The following is a 21734-nucleotide window of genomic DNA, read 5'->3' on the forward strand; positions in this document are numbered from 1 at the left end:
CAATGAACTTAGAGCTCTATCTGACAGAATCAACATCAGATTCGGGGGGAGGGAACAGGAGTTGATGTTAGGGGAAGCCAGCTTAAAAGCCAGTTTCCCCCCAGTACTGTTTCTGAGGGGGGCAGGAGAGGCAGAAGTGTAGCGGGGTGACTGGGCATGAGCCAGGAATCGTCTCATGCCCTGTTCCAGCTGCTCCGCCTCTGCTTTTTAAATGTATTAAGAGCTGCCAGCCTCTTAATAAATTTAAAAGGCAGAGGTGCAGCCAGGGGGACCAGGTGTGAGCCAGGAATCAGCTGTCCTAGCTCACACCGGGTCCCAGAATTTCCGGCTTGTGCCCAGTTACCCCCTCCCCCTGCTATGCCTCTGCCTGGCGGCTCTTAGAATCATAGAACACTAGGACTGGAAGGGACCTCGAGAGGTCATCGAGTCCAGTCCCCTACCCCCATGGCAGGACCAAATACTGTCTAGACCATCCCTGATAGACACTTATCTAACCTACTCTTAAATATCTCCAGAGATGGGGATTCCACAACCTCCCTGGGCAATTTATTCCAGTGTTTGACTACCCTGACAGTTAGGAACTTTTTCCTAATGTCCAACCTAAACCTCCCTTGCTGCAGTTTAAGCCCATTGCTTCTTGTTCTAGCCTCAGAGGCCAAGATGAACAAGTTTTCTCCCTCCTCCTTATGACACCCTTATAGATACCTGAGAACTGCTCTCATGTCCCCCCTCAATCTTCTCTTTTCTAAACTAAACAAACCCAGTTCTTTCATGTTCTCTAGACCTTTAATCATTCTTGTTGCTCTTCTCTGGACCCTCTCCAGTTTCTCCATCCATGCTGCTGGAGAAGTGTTGGGGGGAGGCAGGCAGGCAGTTCTGCAGGAACTGCTTCTAAAGCAGGAACTGCAGTACAGCTTCCTGCCTCCCCCCCTCCCAGCCTCTGTGCTGCTGCCTCTCTATCAGAGGCAGCAGCTCTGGTTGGAGGGAGGGGAGGGGACAGGGGGCAGGCAGGTGGCTCCACAGGATCCGGTGCTCATAGGCACCGGCTCCCGCCTTTCACCCTCCCTTCCCCCACACACACTTGCTGCCTCTGATACAAAGCTGCTGCTTCCATTGACTTCAGTAGGATATGGGTTCTCCTTAGCACCTCTGAAATATAGACCACTGATTTTAAACAAAGCTGAATTAATGGAGGAAACTATTCTCATTGGAATTTGATTGAAACCAGTATTTTCTAGACAAACTTCTCTAGTCTTAAAAGCGAAGCACTAGAAATAGAGCACTTATCTGCTAATCCATACAAAGGTTTTCTATATGATGGATACTACTCTTTGATACTAATCTGTGAGAACTTTGTTAACACAACTGTGCTTTAGCTTTGTTTTAATTCAGATCAGTTTTTATTCATTTCTTCATTGGTTTCTAAAACTTTATTTATCTCCCTTAAAGAGGTAATACGTTTAAGAGGAAGTGTGTTATAGGAGTGGCAGCAAGCACTTAAAAAAACCCCTAACCCTCTTCTGTTGTGTCCTGATTAACATTCAGTACTCAAGATTATTTGTTGAATCTTAACTTTGTGAAGGCTTGGAGAATATGCAGAAATTTGAGTCTCTAGTTAAAATGTTAGAAAACTATCTTTTTAGTTTGTATTTAAAGAAACAATGTTTTTTTGTTTATAAGGCCAAAAGGAGCAATATAGTTTCTTTAATATTCTGAATATTTCATGTAACTTTACCACTGGAATGGAAATTCACAGCTGGTAAAACGCTATCCTGCTGATAAAAATTCATAATTGAGTCTACAGAAGGCAGTTTTTTGAGGGAGGACACAAATCAAGCTTTTCACATGTTCTATATGATCATCTTTTGTGCTATTCACTAAAGAGTTATAGCTTGATCTGTTTTCTTGCACTGTTAGTTCCCCATGCTGCCTTCTCTCTCTAGCAATGTGTTATATTACAGCTCTTTGGATTCTGACTATAATACAAATTCTTGAAACAGATTCTTGTTTTATATCGAATTATAGCTAGTTAGTAAAAGGAGTTCTGTGGAAGTAGACCCCGGCATGTAGAGCTCATCTCAGAATTGGAGCTTTCGTGTTTTTTGTGATGGAGCAGTCTGTTTCTCAAAGAAAGGTCAGGTTAAACTTGTCTAAAGTTTAGGCTTTGTAAATACAAGCTTTTATAAGTCCTTGTGCTAATGGAAATATTTTCATTGGGTATTTAAAAAAATTCCGGTTGAGCAGGTTTTTTTTGAAAAACGATCCTTCCTATTCAGTGTTTGCAATGCAGGCACTGCAGCCTTTGGGTAGTGCTGAAGTACACTAATAAAACACCAGTAAAACTGACTTGTCTGTTTTCATTGTCCAGGGTGAAGTGCAAAATTCAAGTAAACAACATGGATAATGAAAAATTGGATTTAGACATTTATGCATGTTAATTTTTTTCTGTAAATCTATATTTACAAATATGCCATGAAGGAATTTAAATTACTAAATCAACCTATTTCTGTTTCACACTTACAACAGGTGTTCCAGTTGACTATGCAGTTGTTTGTCAACCTGAATAAAATCCATCTTGTGGTGCAGCACTCCTGGTTTCTTTTTTACTTGCTATCTCACAAACTTCTGTAATTTGCAATGGGTCTGTCAGTTTGAAAGTCTTAGCTGGAAAATATTGCACCTTGAAATTAAAATTAATTGGCGATTTTGAATTAGTAAGAGTTGCATATGCTTCTGGATTTTTAACCCATTAGGAGGTAAAACAAATGGGGCATTGGAAATAAAGGAACACTGACAAGCCTAAAATAGGATTGATTCACCTCCAAGGTTCAGCTCACCCTTGATATCCAAGATTGCTGCTGCAGCGTCTAATATGCAGCACCACATAAGCCCACTTTTGGTGCTTCAGAGAGAGAGAGAGAGAGAGTCCTTGAGCAGCTAGAGATCATGCATTGAGAATGAAGGAAGGTTGAAGAAAAAAGTGGGGAGCAAGCAGTGGTGGAACAAAGCAATTGGAGCAGGCTGGAACAAAGCCTAACAGGCATTATTGTTAGTGTCAGTTGGTTGAAGGGAAGAGATGCCTACATGAGACCAAACTCTGCTGTCACTTACACCTGTGTAACCTCCTGGATTAGTTTCATCCTCCTGGATGTAAGCAAACAGAAATTGGCCTTTGGAGTTGTGAAAATAAGCTCTTTGGTACAGGAGCTTTCTGTGTCAGCTTTGTAACCTGCATATTCTCTTTTTCAAAATATTAGTGGCCGTTTGAGTGCTGAGTGCCAGAAGTGACTGCCACCTAGTTGTGCAATGGCTGTGCTATGTGCAAAGAAGAGTAAGACCAATTAAAGCATCTGGCACGTTTGCGTCTTGGACTCTTACTGATAGTGAGCCATGTGCAGAGCAACCTGTTTGGCGTGTCAGGGGAGGAGATGGACTAATACTCAACCACGCCGGAAGTAATTTATTTTGTGTGGCATGACGGCCAGAGTGAAAACATATCACATTAGTATCAGAAAAGTCTGTGGAGCCATGGCTTTCTTCTCAACACACTCTTATACACATTTCTTTATGTAATTTGAAAATATTTAGTAATTACTAAGTAGATCATTCATGCATAGTATGTTCTGAGTGAAATAGTGCTGAACGCTATTATTATTTTAGTTATTTAATTTAGTGCTTGTGAAAAGAGTTATATTGACAGCCATGCAGACCAGCGTGCCCACCTTATTCACTGAAACTTGGATGAGATGGGGAGTAGTGGGCACATATTCCCTGATTATCCCTGTCCCTGAACCAGAAAGCTGTGTCAGGTTTTTACCTGGACTTACTGGAATTGGCTGTGTGGGTGTGAAATTATTCCCTCCTGCTTCCAAATATATGACACCCAACAGATTAAGATGAGAGTGCAGATTACTGCTAAAATGATCTGATTAATACTTCAGAACTTTCTAGGCTATACGCTGCACAGCCAACAATCAGACATCAGAAAGTTGTGTGAATACCTCCTTCAGTTATGGTCTCCCCTTCATCTTTAAACTCAGTGATGCTCTGACGGCAAAAAGTGAGCAAATACTTTCATGCTTTCCATTTGTAGAGTGTGCAGAAAGAATTCTTTGCACGTGAACTACTTTCCATTCCTTTTCAGGTATTAACCAAGCTTGTAAATTAGCAGAGAGTTAAAAGAAAATATTGCTTGTTGATATGTAAACAAGCAGTTTAGGGGTTGTGTTTAGTTCCCAACTCCTATGGCCACAATAAAGTAATATTTCAGTTCCCTGCTTCTTACGAACTATTTTTTAAAACAGGACATACATTCCAAACATTGTTATGGTTGCAATTATCGTTTGTCATGGTGATTTTTGGGGAAAATTTAGTCTTCATCGTGGGAAAGTTAGAGACACAAGGTGAATGAGTGAATATATCTTTTTGATAGAAATGTAGCCGTGTTAGTCTGGTGTAGCTAAAACAAAATAAAGTGCTACATAGTCCTGTATATCTTTTTGGACCAACTTCTGTTGATGAGAGATGCAAGCTTTTGAGTCACACAAAGTTGTCAGGGGTTATGAAAAAATTAGTGTACTGGAATTGGGTAGTATCCATTTAAATATTTTGAAAGCTCTCTTGTGGGTTTCCCTATTTTTTATTGTGGAAGCTATCAGAATCTTACTCGGGGCAGAGGAGGTGTGTGTGTGGAGGGAGGCGTCCCTCATATTCTTAATATTTTGTAAAGAGCAGCCACAGCAGAAACTGACGGATAAGCTGTGTTTTTGAAGCAGTCCTTATAGGCAAAGGCTTTGCAAATGTTCTGGCTTTGACATGTCTCATCTAGACTAGCCACTGCAGATGATGTACAGTGGCTGCTGTAGCCCTTCCCATTGTATGATTGTATTTGCAAGACTGCACCTTGTTTAAACAGTTTAGAACTAAGGGGTACTATAGGCATAACTCTTGGACTCTGAAGGCTCCAACAAGGGCAGTTTTTCTCATGTGAGAAATCCTTAGGTGGAACATGGCAGCCTGAATTCTCCTTTATTCGGAATCTCAAATATGTATTTATTGTGTATCCACCATTATGACACGTCGGCCTCCAGGACAGTCCTGGGATTATCATGAGCTTCAGGGATGCCTTCCTATCTCCCACCCATGCTGCCGTGTTGTGAAGAGAATCAACGTCTCTAATGATTTGCTCTTGTATAGTACTTTTCACGGTACGATTTTAAACTTCTAGGTGTGAGGAGTTGTCTGGGTGGGTCGTCCTGCAGCTTTAGTAGTAGAGGAACATTTCAATATGGTTGAGGGCCTCTCTTGCACTCGGAGATGGTTCGGGGTGGCTGCCCAGGGCAGCCTGGGGGATTATCTGGGGGAGGGGCTGTTCCTCTCACTGCAGCAGTGGGAGCTGGAGTGACCCAGCAGCCTGCTGTCCATCTCCCAGTCCACTGCACTCAGCTGCATGGGGGACAGCAGGAAGCAGAGCAGCCCCGGCTGTAGAGCAGGCTTGTAGGTCACTCTGGCTCCCACCATCCCAGTGGGTGCAAAAAGGGGGTAACCCCTGCTGACACTCCGTGCCAGGCCCCCAGGTAATCCCCTGGGTTGTGTTGCTCAGGGGAGGGGACTTTGGGTAAGGGGGTGGAACAGGGGTAGGGCTGGAGTGGAGCGGGGGTGGGGCAGTTGCCCTTTGCCCCATGCCTGGCCCCTGGGGGGGGGGATTGTTATAGGTCCTGAGCTCCCCTAGGGATGGTCCTGCTTGTCTATACAGTTGTGCTGCTGCTGCATCTCCAGGTATTGTTTCTTGAATCGAATCATTTAGATTCTTGGAACTGGTGGTAAAATGGCTTTACTAGGTTTTAATCTCCTCTCATTTGTGTTTCTCTTCCTGTTGGCTGTTGCCTTTACCTGCGAGAAGCCACAATAAATCTGTGAGGAGCCAGCTCAGACCTGGAAACCCCAAGCTGATGGCACCAGCTGTTCAGTAATTAGAAGCTTTCTGTGGGGAATGGTGGCGCAAGCCCATGCAAGGGACTGAAGCAGCTGAATATCCCCAGTGTGTCTTTGGTAACTAATGCAAAGGTGCAGTTAGTCAAACACTGCTTTTGGGAATTTGTGTGGTGAGTAGCTCTCCCTGCATGCTCAAAATCCAGTGGGCGATGTCAGGACTTGTCTGCGCTACGGCTGCAGAGCCATATAGACGCTGCAACAATGGAAGGTGTTGTTCCGTCACCGTAGTTAATCCACCCGCTGGAATGGAGGTGGCTAGGTCACTGGAAGAACTCAGTCTGTGTAAGAAATAGGGATGTGAATGCATAAGCCTGGGCTTATCGGTTACGTGCAGACTCCTGCCCCACTCCTAGGGATTCGGCCGCCACCCTGCATTGCTGCCTCTGTATCGGAGGCAGCAGCGTGGGGGTAGCAGTCAGCTCCCTATGAGCAGAGCTGCAGACGGGAGCCAGTGTGTGCCAGGAGCCGTCTTAGGAGCCGTCTTAAAAGCCGTCTCGCGGTGCCCACTGCCTCCTGGGGAGCTGCCTGCTGTCCCCATACTGCTGCCTCTGTATCAGAGGTAGCAGTGCAGGGAGGCAGGTGGGAGCCGGTCCGCACAGTGAGCCGGCTCCTGGTGTGTGTAGCCATGTCGTCACCGAGTTTTTCACCAATTACACATTTACCTTGATTTTAACATCCCTAGTAAGATAGCATTCAGGCCTGCATCCCAGGAGCTGGCTGCCATTCTACCTTCACTATTGTGAGGAGGCTTGTGCTAAAACACACTTTTTGTGTTGTGGCCTAACAACGGTCAGACTCTTCTCTCCAGAGATTGTGGAAGGACTTTGATAGTTGAGGGCCTTCACACGCTCTTCTTTCCTTAGTCTCTCCTTTATAGAAGGTGTTAATGATTCATGGTCAGTTCTGCAGTTTGAACATGTTTCTCCCACTAATTAGTAAGGGCCCCTACAAGAGTTTCCTGAGTATTTTTATCATCAGTAATGATGCATGTTAGATTCACTTCTCAAAAGAAGACAGGAAGTGAAATTGCTGGTTGGGAAACCAATCTGTGAGATGACAAATGCTTGTTCAGAGGGTGAGTAGCTTAGAAAAGCACTGTTAATCTGTGAAGAAGTCTGAAGAGAGGTTTGCCATTTTATTCACAAACTAACCAATTAGCTGTCATAAGACGGGATTTTCAGGTCTCTCCTTCACGTCGGTCTTCTCTCCTGAGCCTCTGGTCTCTCGCTCCGTCTCTCTCTCCGCCTCCTCCTACTGCCTGCCCCTCTCTCTCCCTCAGTTCTCCTCTGCCTCCTGCCTCTCTCTGTCTCTTTCTTTTACTTCTCCTCCCCCTCCTGCCTCTCACTCAGGACCGTGGAGCCCAAATGGCCGTTTGTGCTAGGCACTCCCCATGCTGCATGGGGGGTGCGGAACCCAAATGGTCGCTTGCGCCACTTGCTCCCACACGGCAGCCTGGCTGAGCAGTGCAGAAGTCAGCCGAGCGCCACAGCGGGAGGCAAAAGGGGGCGGGGTGGTAACGTTCACGGTCGGGGGCGGGGCCTGGAGCTGCTGTCACACCGCACGTCACCGTCCTGCCCCGCTTCACCTTCCACCATGGCACTCGGCTGACTTCTGCGCCGCTCAGCCGGGCCACTGCCGGGGAGCAAGCGGCACAAGCGGACGCTTGGGCCCCGCACTCCCCGTGCAGCACAGGCCGTCCAGAGGGAACAGCCAGCATTTCAGGCAACAGCGCCCCCCAGAGGGAACAGCCAGCATTTCGGCATTAGACACTCAGACACTGGGCTACTATATATATGATTCCAGCTCTCTGCCTGCCTCAGTCCTACCTACATTTTTAGTGGGGTACAATAATCTTGACTTCCTGTCTTTAAATGGCTGTATGCTGTTAAACAGTGTTAAACAGCTCTTAAACAGCAGCTGTGTTTCACCCCAGGGAGTCCTGCATTTTAATAGTGGGATAAAGTGATACCTGGTAGAAAACCATGTTGTTTGTGAAGTGCTTTGGGATCTTTTTGGGGATATAAGGTGCTATGTAAGGAGAGAATGTTCTTTCTTCCTCTTGGCAGAAAGCCATTTATAGGAAGGAAAAAATCAAATGCACAGCTACATAAATGAGGAATAACTGGCTAGGCAGCAGTACTGCTGCAAAGGAGTTGGGGGGGGGTTCTCATGGATTACAAATTGAGTCAACAACATGATGCAGTTGTAAAAAAAAAAGTCTGTTCTCATTCTGGAGTGTATTAATGGCAGTGACGTATGTAAAATATGAGAGATGAGTGCCCTGTTCCTGTAATTGGGGCAGGCAAGAGTCTAAGGCTATGTCTAGACTGCAAGCCTCTTTCGAAAAAGGCTTTTCTGAAAGATACTTTTGAAAAAGCTTCTTTTGAGTAAGAGTGTATAGACTACAACCAGTCCTTTTGAAAAAGCAAGTTGCTTTTTTGAAAGAGAGCACCCAGGCAGTCTGGATGCTCTCTTTCAAAAAAGCACAGTTTGCATTACATAGCGCCTTTTTTCGAAAGAGCACTTTTGAATAAAAGGCGTTCTTCCTCAGAAAATGAGGTTTTCTGTAGTCGAAAAAACTGCTGCGTTCTTTCGATTTATTTTTGAAAGAACGCGGCAGCAGTCAAGACGCAGGGGAAGTTTTTTTTGAAAAAAGGCCACTTTTTTCTAAAAAACCCTGTAGTCTAGACACACCCTAAGTTAGCAAGTAGATAAAAGGCATACAACAGCTTGTTTAAAATGTATAGTGCAGTGGTTGTCTCCTTAAATGAACCACCACCGGTTTCCAGTATGAGCTTATCTTTTATTAGTTAACCTGCTACCTGGAGGTGGGCAACATCTGGCATATGAGGATGATACGTAATCAAATACAATTAACTTGATAGGCACAATTTGTTTATGCAGTTCATAGATGATTCAGAACTGGAACATTTATTTAATATCATAGGTTCAGCTGTGGTATTTTTGTTTTCAGGTTTTTTTCAAACAGCATTGTGCTCTAAGGACTCTGAAAAAATGATGATGGATCACTGCAACAAAAAAAATTGAATTTTTATTTAATTTGCAACAGAGTTTTAAAGAATGCTTGAACAAATTAAATAAGTGGCTCATCTAGTTTTTTAAAAAGGCCTCTTTAATGTTTGGATTTAATTTAAGTGCTTTACGTATACATTAGCTTATATGTAAATTAGCTCTTAACATTTTTAAGTGTAGGAAGAATGAATACCTGACCTACAGGAGTAAGAAACTTCTATGTTTTTCTTTCAGCTTGCACTTCAGAGACGGCTGAGAATTAGGTGCTGCTGGTCATTAATAATTGGAGGGAAAATACCTAGAGAAATATATTATCTATCTTATGTAAAGTACATCAGAATTGTTTACAAAGCTGTTAGATATTACTAGTTCTTAGTACTATGACACACTTCAGATATTATGCACTCTGCACTTACTTGAACAGAGTCCTGTACTTTAGAACCTCTATTATAAGATAGGGAAAGCTGCTCTGGATATTTGAGTAATACATGCCAGTGTGTCTCTTTCTAATTTTTCCTTAAAGTAACATGAGATCTTAAACTTTGACATGGGCAGCGGATAAAGGCCTTTGATTTAATATACCACTCGAAGGATGCGCCCCTTTAAAAAAGAATGCATCACTTTCATTTAGAACTACATTACAGGTATTGTATTTGAGTTAAACTCTTCTCATGCAGTTAGTGTGCAGCGGCAGTCAAAAAAGCAAATAGAATGTTAGGAATCATTTAAAAAGGGATAGCGAATAAGACAGAAAATATCTTATTGTCTCTATATAAATCCATGGTATGCCCACATCTTGAGTACTGCATAAAGATGTGGTTGCCTCATCTCAAAAAAGAGATCTTGGCATTGGGAAAAGCTCAGAAAAGGGCAACAAAAATTATTAGGGGTCCCATATGAAGAGAGATTAAAAAGACTTGGACTTTTCATCTTAGAAAAAAGGAGACTAAGGGGGGATATGATAGAGATCTATAAAATCATGATTGGTGTGGAAAATGGGAATAAGGAAAAGTTATTTACTTATTCCCTAGCCTCCGTGTGTCTGGAAATGCGGGACAGGGGAGGGATCACGTGAGGATTACTTGTTGTGTTCCTTCCCTCTGGGGCATCTGGCATTGGCCGCTGTTGGCAGACAGGATATTGGGCTTAGATGGACCTTTGTTCTGACCCAGTATGGCCGTTCTTATATAGATACATACATTTCTGACCCAGAGAAGAAAATGCTACTGTATCAGCTGTATCTACATTAGAAAAGCAAATGATCTGGTGATTAGATCAAGGGATTGAGAGTCCAATCTCCTCTAACTTCTGCTTTTGGGATTGCCACTGATTTATGTGACCAAGAGGAAATCACTTCACCTCTCTGTGCTTTTTAGTCATTTGTAAAATGCATATTTTAACAGTTACCTGCCACGCTACAGTAATAGGCTTAATTAGATCTTGTGACATCTGTGAGGATTTCCAGACAAAAGGTACTGTTACAAAGTAGTATTGTGCAAATAATGATCTTCAGAAAATTAACTTCCCTTAGATTTAGAGGTTTGCTGATAAATTCACTGGTTCTTGTTTTCAAGGTAATTTATTCATGAGAACAAGAACCAGCTCTTTTAAGTTAGTCCTTTCAATGTTAACCTTTTGTTAATTACACAATATCAAGATTATCAAATGATAATGTAGCTTGCTTGATTGCATGAACTTCTCTTGGAAGACGCACAGCTAGCTGTATGTTTTAATTTTACTGATGAATCTTGTCAGTTAAATCTCAATCAAATTCTCTCCAAAACAAATATCACACACTAACTCATATTCTGTTGATTTTGGGGGAGGATTCTGATTCTGTTGGGGGAGGAAGAATTTGACTTTGTGAGAATGAGAAACAAACATAAGCGTTTTTGTTCTGTTAGTGCTGTTTGCTGATTCGTTAGGTAAACCAGAAAGTTAGGTCAGGTTATGCCAGACCAGAATGTTCTGAATTTATGTGAATGATGGTGGTAATCCACAGGAAGAAAAGAGTTTGGAAGGATTTTAACCCATTGCAAACCCTCAAAGATCTGGCACTTATCCTGACCACACATCATAAAAAACAGTAAAAAAAAAAAAGCCTTATTGAACATTAATAAAAACCAAACATGATTATCTCTATTGCCTCTTAAACAACAATGAACAATAGAAAGGCATTTTATCTTTAAAAACAGAATCCTGTTATGGAACAGGTGAGGTCTTTTAATGGTCGAGGCCTTTCTGTAGAAACACCTTAGATGGCTTTCTTGCTGCTGCATAATCCTGACCATAACATTTATAAAAAAAATTGTTTTGTGAAACTAGCATCCAACAAACCTAGTGCCCATACAAATGTGTACATGAAATTTAAATGTTAAAAAGCAAATAAATTCCAATGTAAGCAATTTGGCTTTTTAGAAAGGTAGCCCTGGGTTATAGTACTAAAACCTGAAAGTGAAACTTATAATAAACCAAAATGAAATTGATTGGTCTTTTTACTTTTGTATTGCTCAGCTTAAAAAATGTTAAGTGGCAAAAAGTTGTGTGTCAGGAAGGATACTATCAATTGACTTTGATTTTTATCTGCTTCGTTTTAACTACTTACTGATTCCCTCTAGCTCCCTGTCTCCCACCCTCTTCCTCCCCCCCCCCCCATTTATTTTGGGTCTGCACATCCTAAACTCAAAACTCCAGTCATCTGAAGAAGTGGGCTGTGCCCACGAAAGCTCACGATACCATCTACATGTTTTGTTAGTCTATAAAGTGCTACCAGACCATTTGTTGTTTTTTATAATATTGACAAGCAGTGATGAAGGTAAGAATAGTGTGAGGAGGTTATTTTTTTCTTAAATGTTCTCTTTCAATCTGTGTCCAATTTTTAAAATATTTCATCTAATGCATACATTTTTTTTAAACGCTCCTTTGACTTCACTGAAGTTGGGTAAGGCCTACATTTTTAAAAGCGACTAGTGATTTTGCGTGTCCAACTGTGACATATTAGAAGCCAGATTTTTCAGAGGGAAGCTGCTCACCATTGTCTGAAAATGAGGTCCTTTTAAGACATCTCAAGTTGAACACCCAAATACTGAGTCACCAAAATTGCTAGCGACTTTGGGCCTGAACATTCAAAACTACTGTTTAAAGTGTAAAATGAGAGCTTTGAAAGACTTGCACTCCTTTTATGTGAAAAGCTTTCTTGTATAGTTCTGAGAAGCAGCATGGTGGAGTAGTTAGGCCTATGAACTAGGAGTCAGAAGTATTGTGCTTTATTGCCCCTTCAGCCACTGTGTGTCCGTGTGTGTGGTCTGGGGACAAACTACTTCCCTTCTGTGCCTACAGTTCCTTTTCTACAAAACAAGGCTATGATGTACATCCATTTTTGTAAATGCTTTGAGATCTGGTGATGATCAAGTGAGCAGCACTGCACTTGAAACTATTTTCTATTACCTTTAATATTTGGTGTCACTAGTTACAGCTCTGGGCCTTCATCTTGCTTTTAGGGTTGTCAGATGGTTTCTGAAAAAATACCGAACCAAAAAAAAAAAGGACCCCTAGAGTTATTAAGCAAAAAAAAAAAAAAGCATGGCCCCTTAAGAAATGCTTTTGAGGCTTTTTGGCCATAACAGGCTGCTGGCGACCGTCTGCCATCTTGCCTCCCTGCACCAGGCCAGACAGCTCCCCTGCAGAACCCAGTAAACACCTGGAATTTTTGCCTCCTGGCCAGTAAAAAATAAGAAAATACCAGACATTTTAGGTGTCTGGTATTTTCTGATTTTTTTTTTTTTTTTACCAGATAGGAGGTGAAAATAGCAGACTGTCCGGTTCAGTACCGGACACCTGGCAACTCTACTTGAGTCTTAGCTGCCGTCAATCCATATAACAATGATACCTTCAGCAGACTCTGGGTGGAATCTTTAGCTCAAAATGGACCCTATTGTTGCAAAGCCTGTTAAGATGATGCGAATGCCAAGAACTGAGTATGTGGTTTCTCCTTTTGCACCATTTCCTCCTTTCCCCGTCCTTGTGCATTTTCGTGGTGGATTTAGGATAACCTCATAAGATGTCAGAAAAAGGGTGCGTCAAAATCATGCAACATTACAAGCACTAAAATATATATAAATGTTTCATTTTGAACTCCTCCTCAGAGCAAACTGGTCTGCACAGAATCAATAGCAGGCATGGGCAGTGTATTTCCCAGTCTCTAGGCAGGATATGCACATGTGCTGTTCTCGTTAATGTTTTACAGTTTAATCAGAAAAGGGCGTTCCACTTTTATTCTGATGTGTTCTGCTCACATTTGTGCCAGCATTTCCATTATAAATCTTTCCAGACTAACATCCATTGCACCAGGTCTGAAGCTTGTGAGCAATTTAACTTGTTCTAAGTCTCTTTAATGATTTGACTTTAAAGTTAAAATATATTCGATTAACATTAGATTTTATACTTGTCTGTTATAAGTGAAGAGATCTGTTTAGTCTCGAGGCACCTCAGTGTGACTGTGGAAGCTGATAATTTTCAGATGCAGCTAAATAGAGCTGGTTTTAGCCAGCCCCCAACCTACGAATCACATCACAGATCGACTTAGGCACTCACACCACAGGCAATTAAGAACATAAGAACGGCCATGCTGGGTCAGGCCAAAGGTCCATCTAGCCCAGTATCCTCTATTCTGACAGTGGCCCATGACAGGTGCCCCAGAGGGAATGAACAGAACAAGTAATCACCAAGTGTTCCAACCCATGTTGCTTATTTCTAGTTTCTGAAAAATAGAGTCTAGGGATACTTTTCCTACCCATCCTGGCTAATAGCCATAGATGGACCCATCCTCCATGTATTTATCTAGTTCTTTTTTTGAACTCCATTAAATCCTTGTCTTCACAACATCCTCTGGCAAGGAGTTCCACATGTTGTATGAGGAAATACTTCCTTTTGTTTGTTTTAAACCTGCCACCTATTAATTTCATTTGGTGACCCCTAGTTATTGTGCTATGGGAACAAGTAAATAACTTTTCCTTATTTACTTTCTCAACACCAGTTATTTTATAGACTTCTATCATATCCCCTCTTAATCTTTTTTTCTAGGACTTTTCACCTTAGTCTTATTAATCTCACCTAAAATAGCCGTTCCAAACCCCTAATATTTTTTGTTGCCCCTTTCTGACCTTTTTCCAATGCCAAGATATCTTCTTTGAGATGAGGCAACCACATTTGCACGTAGTATTCAAGATGTTGTCGCAGCATGGATTTATATAGAGACAGTAAGATATTCTCTGTCTTATTCTCTGTCCCTTTTTTAAATGATTCCTAACATTCTGTTTGCTTTTTTGATTGCTGCTGCACAATGAGAGGGTGTTTTCAGAGAACTATCCACAATGACTCCAGAATCTCTCTCGAGTGGTTATAGCTAATTTAGTCCCACACAGAGCCAGGTAGGGAGCCTCTAGTCCTATGCCAGCCTGACCCTACTGAAGATCAGAAATGCTAATTTACAGAGCTTTCTGGTGGGTAAAGTGCCAGATAAACAAATATTATAATAAATGATGGGGATTTTGTTGCAAAAGGAGGAAATTATAATAAATTATGGGGATTATGTCTTCCAATGTGCATGGCTTTGAATTTATCAGCATTAAAATTCATCTGCCATTTTGTTGCCTAGTCACCTAGTTTTGAGAAATCCTTTTGAAGCTCTTCACAGCCTGAGCAGTTTAGTATCATTTGCAAATTTTGCCACCTCGCAGTTTACCCCTTTTTCCAGATTACGTATGAATATATTGAATAGGACTCCTGCAGGACACCACTAGTTACCTCTCTCCATTCTGAAAAACTACTATTCATTCTTATCCTTTATTTCCTATTTTTTAACCCATTGTCAGTCCATGAGAGAATCTTCCCTCTTCTCCCATGACAGCTTACTTTGCTTAATAGCCTTGAGTAAGAGACTGTCAAAGGCTTCCTGAAAATCTAAGTACCCTGGATCCCCTGGATCCCACTTGTCCATATGCTTGTTGGACCTCCTCAAGGAATTGTAGTAGATTAGTGAGGCACGATTTCCCTTTTCAGAAACCATGTTGACTTTTCACCCCAAAATTAGGTGCTTTTCTTGATTTCAACAAAATTTGTCCTAATTTTTGCAAAATAATTCAGATTCCCTGTCTTTAAAATGTAGCTGCTGCTCTTTATAGTTCATTATATTTTTGTGGAAAGATGCTATTAAATTGCATATTGGTTACCAACATCATTTGTGATATGCACCGTGGACCAGCATATGAGAAGCTGTTACGTGCTCCTTGTTAACACAGCTTTTATTATAATATTTGTTTATCTGGCACTTTACCAACCAGAAAGCTCTGTAAATTAGCATTTCTGATCTTCAGTAGGGTCAGGTTGGCATTGGACTAGAGGCTCCCTACCTGGCTCTGTCGAAGCAGTGACATGTACCTGCCGTTCCAAGGCGGAGGAACAGACACTGGAGCTTGGTGTACTGCCCTGCCCTGAGCACGCTGGCTCCGCTGCTCCCATTGGTTAGGAACCGCAGCCAGTGGGAGCTGCAGAGGCAGTGTGCAGCCTTGCTTCATTGTGCCTCTGCCTGAGCGAGCCACTGGTGAGCCAAAGATTTTGAGTTTGGCAACTTCATGTTTTGTCCTGCACAAATTCTGATATGGTGAAAACTCTTAGAATTGATCTAAACTATTGATGGGCAACCTACACTAGTGAGGGTGTGTCCACACTATACCATACCTCAAAATAAGATACACAGTTTGAGCTACGCAAATTTCTAAATAAAGCGCTGTTCCGAAACATCCCTTAATCGTTGTAGAATGAGGTTTACAAGGACATCGGAATAGCAAGCCTGAAATAAGAGGCTTGCTGTGAAGAGGTGGGAAAGTTACCTCAGTGAGCCACATGAGTGGCGCTTCTTCATCCCAGTGGGCTGCAAGATTGTCGTAACCAAGATGGTCTCCCAGGATAAGGTAGTTTTGCTAACTGCGCTCATGTACTTAGAATTGGCAGGGTGTGCCAATTGAACCAGAGCAGCACTTTGGATGCTGTGGGAACACATGGGCTCTCACAATCAATGTTGCATGCATTCAGCATTCACCTTGCTTCACATATCTTTGCCTTACGTGCATGTCACTTTAGTAATACCAGTAGGAAAAAAAACCCTAGGGAGGTGGAAAACAGTGGAGTCTGGCAACCCTATGCATGGGCAGTGGTAAACAAAATGTCTTATGGACCACACACAGAACCCTGAAGGGCCGCAGGTTTTCCACCACTAATCTAAACGTTATTTTTAAAATTTCAGTCATTGGGTGATCAATGCACATAGTTTAATCTTACCAACAATAGTCACTTGAGATTTAAATATTGTTCTTCTGAAACTTCCTAGACGAGGCAGATGACAGGTTAGGAAGTGATGAGTGATAACTGAAGGCTTGTAACAAAATATGCATTTTGAGGCTGTTGGTATATATTGTTTTTTTTGTACCAGGCAGAGGGGGGGGGGGGGGAGCATGAGTCAGTTAAGTTTCTGGTTCGTCTGCTAGCAACTTTGACCCTAACTCATTGTTCTAGTTTTCTCATTACATAGTTTTGATTTGCTGTGTGATAAAATTACATGTTGCAATAACTAGGTTCAAAGAGTGTGCTATGAAAATGCCAAATAGTAAACAGTTTTCCCACCTATGCAAACTTTATACTACACAGATTTCATAGAATGAAATTTGTTAAGAATGATTTTTCCACCGTTATCAAAAGGATTAGCAGAGCGTAGTACCCCATGTAGGAAAGAATACTTGACACTAGGGGTAAAGTTAATAGTAAAACTCCCATTGAATTTAACAAGGTCTGGATTTCACCCCAGATGTCTAACTCAGTTTGTTTTTATAGTGTTGATACAACAAGAGGGCTAAGATCCGGGGGCAGGAATAGCCAACAGGTATGCTGGGGGTCTAAACAAAAGCTCATATTCTAGATACTTTATATTATCTACTGATTGGTGTTAGCCATTCCTCAGATTCCTGTCTGGCATTGCCCTTTCCTCCCTCCTTCAGGTTTTCTGGCTGCCCCAAGTGACATTCATTTGTCTCTGCAATACTCAGCTGTCTAGCAGGGATTTGGTAAAACAGTGTGCTTTGCAGAAAGCAAACTGATCTTTACATGAAAAAGAAAAGGATCTTGACTTTTTGCAGAATGCCATAATTAAAAGTAACAGATTTTAAACAAATTATAATGTACATTTATGGGCTTTTCTTTTTCAGAGCTATGGAAGCACTAGCTCGGTGACTGTGCCAGAGACACTGTTGTTTGTTTCAACCCTTGATGGAAGTTTACATGCTGTCAGCAAGAGGACAGGATCAATCAAATGGACTTTAAAAGAAGGTGAGTAGGAGGTCTCCTCATTCTTTCTTTGCAGTAATGTGAGTAACTGTATAACTTTATATACAGTGAGGATACACACATTTTACTGGGACAGTAATGTTTGCTGATTACAAGTCTTTAAAAGTCCATAAAACATATTTTGTACATATTATCATGGTTTTGTGACAGGGTACAATCTGTTACACTGTGAAACCAACAAAATCTTTGAAACAGATGTATATAGTTAGGGCCTTACCAAATTCACAGTCCATTTTGATTGATTTCATGGTCATAGGATTTTAAAAATCATCATAAATGTTATGATTTCAGTTATTTAAATCTGAAATTTCAGTGTGTTATAATTGGGGGGGGTCTTAACTCCAAAAAGGCATTATGGGGAGTTGCAAGGTTATTGTGAGGCTGAGGAGGTTTGCAATCCTGCAGGTAGTGGCACTGTCTTCAGAGCTGGGCAGCTGGTGGAGAGGTGGCTGCTGGCCAGGAGCTCAGCTCTGAAGGCAGCACCATTACCAACAGCAGTAATGATGGCATGGTATAGTATTGCCATCCTTATTTCTTCACTGCTGCTGGTGCGGCATGGCCGTCAGAACTGGACACCCAGCCAACAGCTATCATTCACCTGCTGCTGAGCTCTGAAGGCAGCGCAGAAGTAGGGGTGGCAATACCATGGCCCCCCATAAAATCCTTGTGACATTTCCTGCAACTTCATTTTGAGTCAGAATCCCCAGTTTGAGCAACGCTGGTCTCACCATGAAATTTGTATAGAATAGGGTAAAAGCACACACGAGACCAAATTTCATGGTTCATGATAAGAATGTAAAATCCCGTTTAGTTAGTTAACCAGTTAAATGTAATGTTTAACCAGTTAACTGATTAAACTGGGAGGGCGGGGTGCTCTACACACCTCTCTTTAGTCTAGCTGGGCTAGAGTGCCTCATCCTCGCTCCGGGTGGGACTGGACTGCCCCCCACCCACAGCAGGCCCATAGGGGCTGGAGTAGCTCCCTGCCTGCTCAGTTAACCATAACCAGTAAGCATCACCTGATTAACCATTCACATCCCTAGTTTGTGATGTGTTTTTCATTACCATGAATATGGTAGGGCCTTGTATACATTGGAAGACCTGCTCCTTAACTCTGCTGTTCCCCTTCTGGATATAACTGAATATCTACCTGCAGCATTATAGTAATCATGTTGATCTGTATATAGTCACATTTGGATTTTTTCTATTTTTTTTTTTAATGTTTTGGAACATTTAGGCATAGGTTATAGATATGATTACTGTGCCAAACATTTGAGTTCAGACCTGCACAGTAGCAATATTTGTACAACTTTATTTGCCTCTGTTTGCACATAATACCCCTTTTAAAGATTTTTCCTCTGCACTGCAGAATAAACTAAGGATGTTACATTTTTATTAGTTTAGGGATTTCCATCGACTATTCAATTAGCACTTCTGCGTTCCACCCTTTGAAAAGTACAAGAGCCCAGCGAAGGCTCCTATGCATTTCAGAGTTGGAATGCCATGTGGAGCCTGGGGCCAGTGGGGAGCCCCGCTGACCAGTAGGGGCTCTTGTACATTTCAAAGCAGAAGCGCCTGCATGGAGCCTGGGGCCAGTGTGGGACTCCCCGTTGGACCCGGGCTCCACGCAGAGTTCCAACTTTGAAATGTACAAGAGTCCCAGTAGAGACTCTTGTACATTTCCAAGTTGGCCACCGCTCCCATGGAGCTTCTGCCACTTGTACAATAAAGCCTAAATCTATTGCCCTAAAAGGCATGGTGCAAAACTCATCTCCTGTCACTACTCTGTGCTGGAAGCAGATGGCAGTAAGGATAACACAAGCTTAATGCAGAAACGAGGAGTCCTGTGGCACCTGAAAGCTTATCCCAAATATATCTGTTAGTTTTCAAGGTACCACAAGACTCCTCATTGTTTTTGCAGATACAGACTAACACAGCACCCCTCTGAGACAAGTTTAATGGTTCATGTCTGTCATTGTTCATCTGCCCAGTGGGGAGGGTGAAACAGTAACAGGAAACTTGGAAATGGCAGAGATGCTTAATGACTTCTTTGTTTCCGTCTTCACCGAGAAGTCGGAAGGAATGCCTAACATAGTGAATGTTAGTGGGACGGAGGTAGGTTTAGAAGATAAAATTTTAAAAAAGAAGTTAAAAATCACTTAGAAATGTTAGATGCCTGCAAGTCACCAAGACCTGATGAAATGCATCCTAGAATACTCAAGGAGCTGATAGAAGAGGTATCTGAGCCTCTAGCTATCATCTTTGGAAAATCATGGGAGACCGGAGAGATTCCAAATATAGTGCCCATCTGTAAAAAGGGAAACAAGAACAACCCAGGAAACTACAGACCAGTTAGTTTAACTTTTGTGCCAGGGAAGATAATGGAGCAAGTAATTAAGGAAATCATCTGCAAACACTTGGAAGGTGAGATGGTAAGATGATAGGGAACAGCCAGCATGGATTTGTAAAGAATAAATCATGTCAAACCAATCTGATAGCTTTCTTTGATAGGATAACGAGTCTTGTGGATAAAGGGAGAAGCGGTGGATGTGGTATACCTAGACTTTAGTAAGGCATTTGATACGGTCTTGCATGATATTCTTATCAATAAACTAGGCAAATACAACTTAGATGGGTCTACTATAAGGTGGGTGCATAACTGGCTGGATAACCGTACTCAGAGAGTAGTTATTAATGGTTCTCAATCCTGCTGGAAAGGTATAACAAGTGAGGTTCCGCAGAAGTCTGTTTTGGGTCCAGCTCTGTTCAATATCTTCATCAACAATTTAGATATTGGCATAGAAAGTACGCTATTAAGTTTGCAGATGATACCAAGCTGGGAGAGGCTGCGACTGCTTTGTAGGATAGGGTCATAATTCAAAATAATCTGCTCAAATTGGAGAAATGGTCTGAGGTAAACAGGATGAAGTTTAATAAAGACAAATGCAAAGTGCTCCACTTAGGAAGGAACAATCAGTTTCACACATACAGAATGGGAAGCGACTGTCTAGGAAGGAGTATGGCAGAAACGGACCTAGGGGTTATAGTGGACCACAAGCTAAATATGAGTCAACAGTGTGATGCTGTTGCAAAAAAAAAGCAAACATGATTCTGGGATGCATTAACAGGTGTGTTGTGAGCAAGACACAAGAAGTCATTCTTCCGCTCTACTCTGAGCTGGTTAGGCCTCAGCTGGAGTTTTGTGTCCAGTTCTGGGCACCGCATTTCAAGAAAGATGTGGAGAAATTGAAGAGGGTCCAAAGAAGAGCAACAAGAATGATTAAAGGTCTAGAGAACATGACCTGTGAAGGAAGGCTGAAAGAATTGGGGTTTGTTTAGTTTAGAAAAGATAAGATTGAGGGGAGACATGATAGCAGTTTTCATGTATCTAAAAGAGTGTCACGAGGAGGAGGGAGAAAACTTGTTCATCTTGGCCTCTGAGGCTAGAACAAGAAGCAATGGGCTTAAACTGTAGCAAGGGAGGTTTAGGTTGGACATGAGAAAAAAGTTCCTAACTGTCAGGGTGGTCAAACACTGGAATAAATTGCCCAGGGAGGTTGTGGAATCCCCATCTCTGGAGATATTTAAGAGTAGGTTAGATAAATGTCTATCAGGGATGGTCTAGTCAGTACTTGGTCCTGCCATGAGGGCAGGGGACTGGACTCGATGACCTCTCGAGGTCCCTTCCAGTCCTACTATTCTGTGATTCTATGATTGTTGATGTGGAACAAGTTGAGTTCTAGATATTCTTATAACTTAATAAAACAATAAGAAAGGAGATCTTATAAGAATAGTTTATCAGTTTTTCCTTGATGAAAAGATAGCATTTAATACAAAATAAAGCAGCTGTGTTTGGATATTGGTGTTTGACAATGACACATGAAGGAGATGTTTGAGAGGCAGCCCTTTCTCTGCACCTTTTGAAAATCTCTTAGAAAGCAGCTCATGAAATGTTGTCACGGTGATTGCATCATTCTGCTCCGTGTTTGTAAACCAGTTGCCCGATCAGTCGGCAGGCTGAATTGGAGGCGAAGGACTGTGCTAGTTTGGTCTTTGTGGTACAAACCGGTTCTGTCCTGATGAGACGCTTGATTGTTTGAATGAAGTTCTATCAAACAAGCAGTTATTTTTATAAGCGCACAACTTATCCACAGCGGAGTAGGAAATGGTAAGCTAGTGAGAAATTGCAGGAATCTCTGTCTATGGATATTCTCATCATTTTCTCCCCTCTATACCAATATTGTCACCCATGTTAATGAGGCATGGAGAGCCCCTTTGTCCCTGAGCAGTCTTGATTAGAAGAATGAAAA

The 21734-nt window shown here is 42.0% G+C and overlaps 1 protein-coding gene across 2 annotated transcripts in view; it reads left to right on the forward strand.

Moving 5' to 3' along the window:
* ERN1 (endoplasmic reticulum to nucleus signaling 1) overlaps positions 1 to 21734 on the forward strand; it is a 71590-nt gene that overhangs the window by 7650 nt on the left and 42206 nt on the right. For both annotated transcript variants that reach the window (XM_089771812.1, XM_075903888.2), the window contains exon 2: positions 17286 to 17406. In XM_089771812.1, coding sequence (XP_089627938.1) covers positions 17286 to 17406 — 121 coding nt within the window. The remainder of the gene's footprint in view (positions 1 to 17285; positions 17407 to 21734) is intronic.

This window comes from Pelodiscus sinensis, chromosome 20 (assembly GCF_052426305.1).
Source record: "Pelodiscus sinensis isolate ZL-2025 chromosome 20, ASM5242630v1, whole genome shotgun sequence".
NCBI classification, from domain to species: Eukaryota; Metazoa; Chordata; order Testudines; family Trionychidae; genus Pelodiscus; species Pelodiscus sinensis.